The sequence below is a fragment of the Cherax quadricarinatus genome, chromosome 54, assembly GCF_038502225.1.
Source record: "Cherax quadricarinatus isolate ZL_2023a chromosome 54, ASM3850222v1, whole genome shotgun sequence".
Lineage (NCBI taxonomy): Eukaryota > Metazoa > Arthropoda > Malacostraca > Decapoda > Parastacidae > Cherax > Cherax quadricarinatus.
The window spans coordinates 27,945,362-27,959,178 of record NC_091345.1 but is presented as its reverse complement, the minus strand read 5'-3'; the positions used below and the strand labels follow the sequence as shown (position 1 = coordinate 27,959,178).

At 43.0% G+C, this 13,817-nt stretch overlaps 1 protein-coding gene across 1 annotated transcript in view; it reads left to right on the top strand.

Moving 5' to 3' along the window:
* The window catches only part of LOC128698416 (methyltransferase-like protein 27), a 251,857-nt gene that overhangs the window by 202,100 nt on the left and 35,940 nt on the right, over window positions 1-13,817 (top strand). The window contains exon 6 of the mRNA XM_070096760.1: window positions 6,848-6,960. Within this exon, the coding sequence (XP_069952861.1) occupies window positions 6,848-6,960 (113 nt within the window). The remainder of the gene's footprint in view (window positions 1-6,847; window positions 6,961-13,817) is intronic.

Here is a 13,817-nt window from a genome sequence, read left to right as displayed (position 1 = left end):
ACTCTCTTAACCTCTCTCTATTTCTCCATAAACTCTTCCCTCCTTGTGTCACTTCTACTTTGTAAAAACTTCTCATATGCTAATTTTTTCTCCCACTTTCCTGTAACCACAAACTTCTTCTGAACACTCCAACACTACACTTTTAAACCTACCCCATACCTCTTTGACCCCATTGCCTGTGCTCTCATTAGCCCATCTATCCTCCAATAGCTGTTTATACCTTACCGTAACTGCCTCCTCTTTTAGTTTATAAACCTTCACCTCTCTCTTCCCTGATTCTTCTATTCTCCTTGTATCCCATCTACCTTTTATTCTCAGTGTACCTACAACTAGAAAGTGATCTGATATATCTGTGGCCCCTCTATAAACATGTACATCCTGAAGTCTACTCAACAGTCTTTTATCTACCAATACATAATCCAACAAACTACTGTCATTTCGCCCTACATCATATCTTGTATACTTATTTATCCTCTTTTTCTTAAAATATGTATTACCTATAACTAAACCCCTTTCTATACAAAGTTCAATCAAAGGGCTCCCATTATCATTTACACCTGGCACCCCAAACTTACATACCACACCCTCTCTAAAAGTTTCTCCTACTTTAGCATTCAGGTCCCCTACCACAATTACTCTCTCACTTGGTTCAAAGGCTCCTATACGTTCACTTAACATCTCCCAAAATCTCTCTCTCTCCTCTACATTCCTCTCTTCTCCAGGTGCATACACGCTTATTATGACCCACTTTTCTCATCCAACCTTTACTTTAATCCACATAATTCTTGAATTTACACATTCATATTCTCTTTTCTCCTTCCATAACTGATCGTTCAACATTACTGCTACCCCTTCCTTTGCTCTAACTCTCTCATATACTCCAGATTTAATCCCATTTATTTACCCCCACCGAAACTCCCCTACCCCCTTCAGCTTTGTTTCGCTTTGGGCCAGGACATCCAACTTCTTTTCATTCATAACATCAGCAATCATCTGTTTCTTGTCATCCGCACTACATCCACGCACATTCAAGCATCCCAGTTTTATAAAGTTTTTCCTCTTCTCTTTTTTAGTAAATGTCTACAGGAGAAGGGGTTACTAGCCCATTGCTCCCGGCATTTTAGTCGCCTCATACGACACGCATGGCTTACGGAGGAAAGATTCTTTTCCACTTCCCCATGGACAATAAAAGAAATAAAGAAGAACAAGAGCTATTTAGAAAAAGGATAAAAACCTAGATGTATGTATATATATATATATATATATATATATATATATATATATATATATATATATATATATATATATATATATATATATGCATGTGAGTGTCTGTGAAGTGTGACCAAAGTGTAAGTAGGAGTAGCAAGATATCCCTGTTATCTAGCGTGTTTATGAGACAGAAAAAGAAACCAGCAATCCTACCATCATGCAAAACAGTTACAGATTTCTGTTTCACAGTCATCTGGCAGGACGGTAGTACTTCCCTGGGTGGTTGCTGTCTACCAACCTACTACCTTCATCACAATATTCCCTCCATTTTCCTGATACCTCTAACTTTCCATCTAACAACTCTCCTCCTATTTTTAACTGTCAAATTCATTCATTCCCTAGTCTTTCACATTTTATTATTCTCACTCCAAAACTTTTTCAAATTTTCAACAAAATTTGTTGATAACATCTCACCCACTCTTTCATTTGCTCTCTCTTTTTACGTTCCTTCACCAATGTGGCATGCAAAGAGTACATAACCTTTATTCGGCGCATGTACACACCCTCATTTACGGGCTATCTCCCCCAACCAGCGATCCAGGTTGCTAAGAGTTGATGGGGCCCCGTCGTTCAACTAGTGATCAGGTTCTAGCCAATAAGAAGATGGTTTTGGCAATCGCAGAGGTTATGTGGGTACCGCTCTCCTGTCTGCCCTTGTCATTCCCATTCTAGAGCTGGTTGAAGCACGGTATGCTATCTTGTGGCTTCTATTTCTGCCTTGCTTACCGTGGAGTGCACTATACTAATCACTGGAGAACCTTTTGCAGATTTAATTATAGATTGTGTAGGTCCACTACCTAGGTCAAAGTCTGGAAATCAATATTTATTTACGATTATGGATAAAGTAACCAGATATCCTGAAGCAATTCCCATGCGTAGTATTAATACTAAAGCTATTCTCAAAGCTTTAACCAAATTTATTTCTTGTTTTGGCATTCCTAAAACTATTCAAAGTGATCAAGGCACTAACTTCACTGCCAAAGCATTTAGGGAAGCATTAACTAGGCTAGGGATAATCCACAACTTATCCACTGCCTATCATCCTCAGTCCCAAGGCGCCTTGGAAAGATTCCATCAGACGTTAAAAACTATGATGAGAACTTTTTGCATGCACTTTCCTACAGACTGGGATGAATCACTACCTTTGTTGCTGTTCTCAGTACGAGAGACGGTGCAAGAGTCTACAGGGTATAGTCCATTTGAGCTGATCTTTGGGCACAATGTACGAGGTCCTCTTCGGGTGCTCAAAGAAGGATGGATGGGAGAAGACGTTAGCTCAGCACTCTACAACCCGTCTTCAAGGTTGCAGGTGGCACGTAAGTTAGCCAAGGCTAGCCTAAAGACAGCTCAAAGTAAGATGAAACAGAGGTATGACAGAAGTGCACAATTCCGCTCCTTCCATCCAGGAGACAAGGTGTTGGTGCAGGAACCTATACCTGGCCACACCTTGAAAGCTAGACTTACGGGACCTATGCAGATTGTAAGTAGATTATCTGATGCAAATTATGTGGTATCTCCCATTGATAAGACCTCAAAAACTAAAACTTACCACATTAATCAATTAAAATATTTCCATACACCAGATAAAGTCCCAGTAATGACTCTGTCCTCTACCTCTGAGGACGACTCTGATTCTTTGCACTCTATCTCTGAAATTAATATTAAACTTTCAAATTCTGTCCTCCTCAAGGATCCTAGCCCTTTAATGGAGGGACTATCTGAAACGCAAGCAACAAATTTAACTGAGCTTCTACAGTCATATCCTAATATTTTTTTCGGATGTGTCGAAAAAATGTACGTTAGGTTATCATGATGTAGATGTGGGAAACTCTAAACCAAGTAAACTCTCCCCCTACAGAGCTAATCCTGAAAAGCAAAGGCTACTTCAGCAGGAAGTAGAATTTTTGTTAAAGCATGGTTTAGTGGAGGAGTCATCTAGTCCATGGGCTTCACCGTGCATCCTTGTTAAGAAGGCTGATGGAGGGTTTCGTATGTGTACAGACTACCGTAAAGTGAACGAGGTCACAATTACAGATGCTTACCCTCTTCCTCGTCTGGATGACGTAATTGACTTTGTGGGTAAGGCTACTTTTGTGCCCAAGTTAGATCTCCTTAAAGGTTACTATCAGGTACCTTTGACAGATAAGGCGAAGGAAATCTCTGCCTTCGTAATTCCAGGAGGTCATTATCAATACACAGTTACCCCCTTCGGAATGAATAATTCCCCCTCTTCATTCCAGAAACTTATCCATCAGGCTATTAAAGGACTTGAAGGCACGGCAGCATACCTGGATGATATTGTTGTGGTGTCTGATACTTGGGATCAACACCTACTTAGACTTGAGGCTGTTTTTGAGACCTTTCAGAGTTCCCATTTAACAGTTAATTTATCTAAATCTTCCTTTGGCCAGGCCACTATTACTTTTCTAGGCCATGAAGTAGGTAGTGGTAAAGTTGCTCCTGAACTTGCTAAAGTTCTTGCTATTAAAGATTATCCAGTTCCTCATGAGAGGAAATCTCTTCAGCGTTTCCTAGGATTGACAGGATTTTACAGAAGGTTCTGTAAGTATTTCTCAGATATTGTAGCCCCTCTTACCTCTCTTACCAGTCACAAAGTTCCCTTTAATTGGACCCCAGATTGTCAAACTTCTTTTGACAAAGCAAAAAGAATATTGTGTCCAGACTTCTCTAAACCTTTCTCATTACAGGTTGATGCTTGCGAGTCTGGGGTTGGGGCAGTACTATTACAAAACGAGAATGAGAGTTGCAGCCTGTAGCATACTTTTCAGCCAAGTTCCAGCCACATCAGAGGGCTTACTCTACCATTGAAAAAGAAGCCCTCGCGCTGGTACTGGCTTTGGAGCATTTCGATGTTTATGTGGGCCAGACATAGCAGGTGGTCACAGTCTACAGTGATCACAATCCACTAGTATATCTCCAAGCCATGAAGAACCACAACACAAGGCTCATGCGCTGGACGCTAAGACTGCAACCATACTCACTCAGAATTAAATATATTGCCGGCAAAGAAAATGTGTTGGCAGACTCTTTATCTAGAGTTTAATTATTTTTTTTACTTAGGTTAGGATGTTAGGTTACTTGTGGTAACCCCTTGTAAGCTCTTTTTTTTTTAATCCCCTGGTGTGGGGCTTTTTTTTAGTGAGGGGATGCGGGCTACCGTCCGCCTGTATCTTGGACCTATGCTAGCCTGACTGACTGCTGTCTCACTCTAAGTTTAGGGTTTGGCTTTTGGTCACGAGAAAAGCTGAGCTCTAAGAGTTGGATGGTGGAGAGGAAAGGCGGTCCCATTATTTTGTGCCATGGCAGCACGGTTACCACTGGGAGGTGGCAGCCTAATCCTGAACCTTCTCAGGGTGGGGGTGTGGCATGCAAAGAGTAAGTAACCTTTATTCGGCGCATGTACACACCCTCATTTACAGGCTATCTCCCATAACCAGCGAACCAGGTTGCTAAGAGTTGATGATGGGGCCCCGTCGTTCAACTAGAGACCAGGTTCTAGCCAATAAGATGGTTTTGACAATTGCAGAGGTTATGTGGGTACCACTCTCCTGTCTGCCCTTGTCATTCCCATTCTAGAGCTGGTTGAAGCACGGTCTGCTATCTTGTGGCTTCTATTTCTGCCTTGCTTACCGTGGAGTGCACTATACTTATCACTGTACATAGTGTACATATTGCTGTTCTAAATTGGTGAAGGATAATATAAGTCTGTGTTTATTTTGCTCCCTTTACACCCACGATAACAGGCCATTTGGATTCCTGAGTTGCAATAACCACTCTCTTAACCTTTCTTTTTATCTCCACATACTCTTCACTTCTTGCATCACATCTACTTTGTAAAAACTTCTCGTACGCTAACTTTTTCCTCTATTACTACTCTCTTTACATCATCATTCCACCAATCGCTCTTCTTCCCTCCTACACCCACTTTCCTGTAACCACAAACTTCTGCTGAATAAGTATCTCTATATTTTTCATCTTAATTTCAGGAATTAAGAGTAAGATGGAGAGCAGGATAGTAGATGACAAAGAAGTTTAGGAAAGGTAGGGGGTGTGTAGACCAAGTGTTTATAGTGAAACATATAGGTGAACTGTATTTAGATTAGGGTAAAGAAGTTTTTGTGGCATTTATGGATTTGGAAAAGGCGTATGGTAAGGTGGATAGGAGGGCAGTGTGGCAGATGTTGCAGGTGTATGGAATGGGAGGTAGGTTATTGAAAGCGGTGAATAGATTTACGAGGATAGTGAGGCTCAGGTTAGATTATGTAGGAGAAAGGGATATTATTTCCCAGTAAAAGTAGGCCTTAAATAAGGATGTGTGACGTCACCATGGTTGTTCAAAATATTTATAGATGTAAGAGAAGTGAATACTCTGGTGTTGGCAAGAGGTGTACGGTTGAAAGATAAAGTATGTAACACAAAGTGGGAGACGTTACAGTTGCTCTTTGCTGATCACACTGTGCTTTTGGGAGATTCTGATGAGAAATTGCAGAGGTTGGTTGATGAGTTTGGTAGGGTCTGTAAAAGAAGAAAATTAGAAATCAATATAGGAAAGAGTATGTTGATGGAGGAGGTGAATGCATTCAGATATTTAGGAGTGGACGTGTCAGCAAATGGGTCTATGAAAGATGAGGTGAATCATGGAATTAATGATGGAAAAGAGGTAAGTCCATGGAAACAAAGGGGAATTATATGAGAGTATAGTTATACCAATGCTCTCATATGGGTGTGCAACATGGCTGGTGAATGTTGCAACAGGAATAAGGCTGGAGGCAGTGGAGATGTCATGTCTGAGGGCAATGTGTGGTGTGAATATGATGCATAGAATTCGTAGTTTGGAAATTAGAAGTAGGTGCTTGATTACCAAAACTATTATCCAGAGGGCTCAGTAGGGTTGTTGAGGTGGTTCGGTCATGAAAATAGGATGGAACCAAACTGAATGACTTTGACTCAGAGAGTGTATAAATCTGGGATGGCAGGATAGGGGCCGGCCTAAGAAAAGTTGGAGGGAGGGGGTAAAGGAGGTTTTGTGTGCCAGGAGCTTGGACTTCCAGCATGTGTGAACGTGTTAGATAGGAGTGAATGGAGACAAATGGTTCTTAAGACTTGATGTGCTGTTGGAGTGTGAGCAAGGTAACATATATGAAGGGATTCAAGGAAACCGGGATGCTGGACTTGATTCCTGGAGATGGGAAATACAGTGTCTGCACTCTTAAGAAGGAGTGTTAATGTTTTATAACTCTAGTTTATGAGTGCCTCTGGCAAGACAGTGATGGAGTGAATGATGAAAGTTTTTCTTTCTCGGGACTCCCTGCCTTGGTGGGAGACAGCTGATGTATGACGAAATAAAATAAAAACAAATCCTCTTGGATTCCTTACCATAATTGCCGTTCACCGCCCGATATGATGTTCACTAGTTTCTATTCATCAATTCTCAGCATATCTTCTCTCTCTGCTTTCATTATGATGCAAACAGATTACCACCGTGAAACTCAACACGTTCACTACTTCTAAGGCAGTATAATTTCTCTCAATACTCATAACTTTTCTGTTATAGGTGGACTGGTGGTCATTCTGATGCGACTGGAGTGGTTTTTGTCAGCTGATGAATTCAAAGACAAAATGGCTGATTACATGGATCGCTTGGAGAAGACACATGTCTGGCGACAGGTAATATCTCTCTGATCACTTATATTCTACTGTTGCATGGAAATTTATTTTAAGATCGATGTTTAGTGTTGATATTAAGTTTAAATAGCAGTAGTAGGATGATGTATATTATACATGTCATGGTGTAATGTTGATTAAAGTGAAACGTCTATAAAAACAAATGTAAGTCTGTTTTACAGGGCCAAGTAATGATAATATATAATATCCGTATTTCTACAAGTACATGTACATGGTATAGAGGCCTAGCTAACATCAGTAACATACTACTGTATAGAAAACTGCTTGTTATGCAGAGCATTTCGGGCAAATTAGGTCAGTGTTGTCCCAGGATGCGACTCACATGGACATGGACGACAGGTGTAAGGAAGCACACCCACTGTTTCTACCCTTTGCCGGGGATCGAACCTGGACTCATCGTGTGAAGAAAGAGCATTTGCCACCAGGCCACGGGCCACCATGGCCAAACAAACATGCACACACACACACTCACACACACAAACACACACATACACATCTCAGTAAGGAGTCCTTTCTGACCTTGTACACTGTGTACTTCAGACCCGTCCTAGAGTATGACCCTCCAGTTTGAACTCATACCTTAGCCAATCATGGCACAAAACTAGATAAAATTCAAAAGTCTGGAACGAGACTAGTGCCTGAACTAATGAGCATGTCCAACGAGGAGAGGTTAAGGGAATTCAACCTGATGAGCCTGGATGACAGGAGGGACAGAGGAGACATGATAACGACATATAAAATGCTAAGAATCGACAAGGTGGACAGAGACAGGATGTTCCAGAGATGGCACACAGCAACAAGAGGTCGCAATTGAAAGTTGAAGACTCAGATGAGTCACAGGGATGTTAGGAATTATTACTTCACTTAGAGTTGTTAGGATGTGGAATACTCTGGGAAGTTGAGTATTGAAGGCGGGATCCATACATAGCTTAAAGAAGAGGTATGATAAAGCTCATGGAGCAGGAATAGTGACTTAGTACCGACCAGTGAAGAAGCGGGACCAGGAGCTATGAATTTACCCTTGCAACCACAATTAGGCGAGCACAGTCAGGTGAGTACATATGCAGCACCAGTTTGAAACCCACACCTAGCCAACCAGGTAAGGAATCTAGAGAAAGTGCAAAGGTTTGCAACAAGACTAGTTCCAGAGCTAAGGGGAATGTCCCATGATGAAAGGTTAAGGAAAGTCGGCCTGACGACGCTGGAGGACAGGAGGGCTACATGAGACATGATAACATCATACAAAATACTGAGAGGAATTGAAAAGGTGGATAAAGACAGGATGTTCCAGAGATTGGACTCAGAAACAAGGGGTCACAGTTGGAAGTTGAAGATTCAGATGAGTCAAAGAGATGTTAGGAAGTATTTCTTTAGTCATAGAGTTGTCAAGATGTGGAAGAGTCTGACTAGTGACGTACTGGAAGCAGCAACCATACATAGTTTTAAGATTACATATGATAAAGCTCATGAAGCAGGGAGAGTGATTAACTAGTAGCGATCAGTGAAGATGTGGGGCTAGGAGCTATGACTCGATCCTTACAACCACAAATAGTTGAACAAATAGATGAGCACATACACATACACGAGAGGAGCAACAAGTGAAAACACCCACAGAACCACCCTCAGAATCCTGCAACCAAACATAACATCCCAACACAAACTACACTCCACACCCGGAGCCACCACCTTACACAGCGCTGTAGAATCTCTTGGCACATTGCCAGGTCCCCCACTTCCCTAGTCCCCACAAACTCTCTACAATACAGTGCTGGTGAGGAAACTGAAGGTATGGAACACCAACGCTGATGGAATAACGAATAATTGTGAGTCGTGGCACCAAAGAATCACAGAAGCATCACCAGGCATCGTGGTTCTCACAGAAACCAAGCTCTCAGGAGTGATAATAGAGGGAATCTTTCCAACTGGATATCATATCCTCAAGAAGGACAGAGGGAACAGAAGGGGTGGAGGAGTGGCACTGCTCATGACAGTTGAATGGGATTTTGAAGAACTGGAGGTAGGAGAGAGAGAATAAGCAAGGGGCTACTTAATAAAAACAACTGAAACTGGAAATCCCAAGGTGGTGATTGCAGCGATGTATAACCCACCACAGAATAGCAGGAGGCCAAGGCAAGAATATGAGGGTAACAGAGCAATAGTTGACACACTGGATGAATGCACCAGAAGAGACCATGTGGGTAGGGCAAAGCTACTGATTGTGGATGATTTCAATCACATGGAGATAGACTTTGAAAACCTGGAACCACATTGGGGACAATAAACATGGATTGTCAAGACGATGGAGGCGGTACTGGAAAACCTCATGCATCAACATGTAAGGAACACTACCAGGGAGAGAGGGGGAGGACGACCCAGCAAGACTGGCACTAGTATTTACATTGAGTAGTGCAGTTATTGAGGACATCACATATGAAAGACCCCTCTGGGCTAGTGATCACGTGGTTCTAAGCCTCGAATACATAGTTACAAATGCAGAGGGAATCAGGAGTAGGATGGGAGAAGCCTAACTACAAAAGGGAGGACTACACAGGCATGAGGAATTTCCTGCATGAGGTTTAGTTAGAAAGAGAATTGGTGGGAAAATCAGTAAACAAAATGATGGACTACATAACAATAAAATGCAAGGAAGCAGTGGAGAAGATCCTTTCCAAGGACAACAGAAATAATGGGAAGACCAGAACGAATCCTTTGTTCACCCAAAGGTGCAGAGGCAAAAAAAAAAAGTGCCCTAGAAAATGGAAAAACTACAGAAGATAAAGGACCCAAGAAAATAAAAAGATTACTCAATGAGTTGGAAACGAATATACGCAGACAAGGAGGGAGGCCCAGGAGAAATACGGACACGACAAAGCATCGAAAGCCAAGTCTGACCCGATGCTGTTGTATAGCCACACCAGGACGAAAATAACAGTCAAGGGCCAGGTAATCAAGCTGAGGAAGGAAGAAGGAGAGTTCACACGAAACTACCGAGAAGTATTTAAGGGGCTCAATATGAAATTTAAAGAAGTATTTATATTTAAGACTGGAAATCCGGAATAGTGGTGTACACCAGCAAGTGTTAGATGAAATACACACATCCTGGGTTAGTCGACTGGTGTTGGGTGGCATCCTTGGGACAACATTGACTGGTGTTGGGTGGCATCCTGGGGGACAACATTGACTGGTGTTGGGTGGCATCCTGGGGAACTACATTGACTGGTGTTGGGTAACATCCTGGGGGATAACATTGAGGACAACATTGGAAATAAGAGTCACTCTCTGACTCACTGACTTTCTTGGGTTATGCCAGGTAGATTACCCTCCGGGAATAAAATTCGAACAAAAATGTTATCTTATCCTACCTTAAACGCATTTCAAGGCCCAGCTTTTTCTAAGATATTCTACCCTCCCCAGGATGAGACCCACAACAGTCGATTAATACCAAGGTACCCACTTACTGCTAGGAGAACACACAGCAGGTGTAAGTAAACATCAGTGTATCATCCATGCCGGGTATCAAACCATGCACACTCGGTATGTAACGTGAGTGTACCAGCAACTTAACCATTCCTTGACAGTGGTCCTGGACTGACTGAAACATTCTCATAGGTTTCCTCTCTTAGGATGATTATTTGTGAAACATCTGGATACTTTAGTAACAGTAGTTACAGTGATTAGTTTATTAAGTAACAAAAGCATGTAGAATGTTAATTAAGCACAGCTGAAAATGGAATATTTAGCAAAAACAGAGGGTAGACGTTAAATAACTATAACAGCACCACAATGACTGCACCACAATGACTGCACCACAATGACTACACTACAATGACTGCACCACAATGGCTGCACCACAATGACTGCACCACAATGACTGCACCACAATGGCTGCACCACGATGGCTGCACCACAATGACTGCACCACAATGGCTGCACCACAATGACTGCACCACAATGACTACACTACAATGACTGCACAACAATGACTGCACCACAATGACTGCACCACAATGGCTGCACCACAATGACTGCACCACAATGACTACACTACAATGACTGCACCACAATGACTGCACCACAATGGCTGCACCACAATGACTGCACCACAATGACTACACTACAATGACTGCACCACAATGACTGCACCACAATGACTGCACCACAATGACTACACCACAATGACTACACCACAATGACTGCACCACAATGACTACACCACAATGACTACACCACAATGACTGCACCACAATGACTGCACCACAATGACTGCATCACAATGACTGCACTGCAATGTCTGCACCACAATGAGTACACCACAATGACTGCATCAAAATGACTGCACCACAATGACTGCACCACAATGACAGCCCCCACAAGTGCTGCACCACAATGACAGCACCACGAAGACAGCACCACAATGATTGCACCACAATGACAGCCCCACAATAGTTGCACCACAATGATAGCACCACAATAACAGCACCACAATGATTGCACCACAATGGCTGCACCACAGTGACAGCACCACAATGACAGCCCCACAATGGCTGCACCAAAATGACAGCACCACAATTAGAGCACCGCAATGACAGCACCACAATGACAGCACCACAATGACTGCAAAACAATGTAAGCACCACAATGACAGCACCACAATGACAGCGCCACAATGACTGCAAAACAATGACAGTACCACAATGACAGCACCACAATGACTGCAAAACAATGAAAGCACCACAATGACAGCACCACAATGACAGCACCACAATGACTGCAAAACAATGACAGCACCACAATGACAGCACCACAATGACAGCACCACAATGACTGCACCACAATGACTGCAAAACAATGACAGCACCACAATGACTGCAAAACAATGAGAGTACCACAATGACTGCACCACAATGACTGCAAAACAATGACAGCACCATAATGACAGCACCACAATGACTGCAAAACAATGACAGCACCACAATGACTGCACCACAATGACAGCACAATGACAGCACCACAATAACTGCACCACAATGACAGCACCACAATGACAGCACCACAATGACAGCACCACAATGACAGCACGACAATAACTGCACCACAATGACAGCACCACAATGACAGCACCACAATGACAGCACCACAATAACTGCACCACAATGACAGCACCACAATGACAGCACCACAATGACAGCACCACAATAACTGCACCACAATAACTGCACCACAATGACAGCACCACAATAACTGCACCACAATACTGCACCACAATAACTGCACCACAATAACTGCACCACTATAACTGCACCACAATGACAGCACCACAATGACAGCACCATAATGACAGTACCACAATGACAGCACCACAATGACTGCAAAACAATGACAGTACCACAATGACTGCACCACAATGACAGCACCACAATGACAGCACCACAATGACAGCACCACAATGACAGTACCACAATGACAGCACCACAATGACAGCACCAAAATGACAGCACCACAATGACTGCAAAACAATGACAGCACCACAATGACAGCACCACAATGACAGCACCACAATGACAGTACCACAATGACAGCACCACAATGACAGCACCAAAATGACAGCACCACAATAACTGCAAAACAATGACAGCACCAAAATGACAGCACCACAAAGCCAGCACCACAATAACTGCACCACAAGGAAAGCACCACAAGGACAGCACCAGAATGACAGCACCAAAATGACAGCACCAAAATGACAGCACCATAATGACAGCACCACAATAACTGCACCACAATGACAGCACCACAATGACAGCACCACAATGACAGCACCACAGTGACAGCACCACAATGACAGCACCACAATAACTGCACCACAATGACAGCACCACAATGACAGCACCACAATGACAGCACCACAATGACAGCATCACAATGACAGCACCACAATAACTGCACCACAATGACAGCACCACAATGACAGCACCACAATGACAGCACAACAATGACAGCACCACAATAACTGCACCACAATAACTGCACCACAATGACAGCACCACAATAACTGCACCACAATAACTGCACCACAATAACTGCACCACAATAACTGCACCACAATAACTGCACCACAATGACAGCACCACAATGGCAGCACCACAATGACTGCAAAACAATGACAGTACCACAATGACAGCACCACAATGACTGCAAAACAATGACAGCACCACAATGACAGCACCATAATGACAGTACCACAATGACAGCACCACAATGACTGCAAAACAATGACAGTACCACAATGACTGCACCACAATGACAGCACCACAATGACAGCACCACAATGACAGTACCACAATGACAGCACCACAATGACTGCAAAACAATGACAGCACCACAATGACTGCACCACAATGACAGCACCACAATGACAGCACCACAATGACAGCACCACAATGACTGCAAAACAATGACAGCACCACAATGACAGTACCACAATGACAGCACCACAATGACTGCAAAACAATGAGAGCACCACAATGACAGCACCACAATGACTGCAAAACAATGACAGCACCACAATGACAGCACCACAATGACAGCACCACAATGCCAGCACCACAATGACTGCAAAACAATGACACTACCACAATGACAGCACCACAATGACAGCACCACAATGACTGCAAAACAATGACAGCACCACAATGACAGTACCACAATGACAGTACCACAATGACAGCACCACAATGACTGCAAAACAATGACAGCACCATAATGACAGTACCACAATGACAGCACCACAATGACTGCAAAACAATGACAGTACCACAATGACTGCTCCACAATGACAG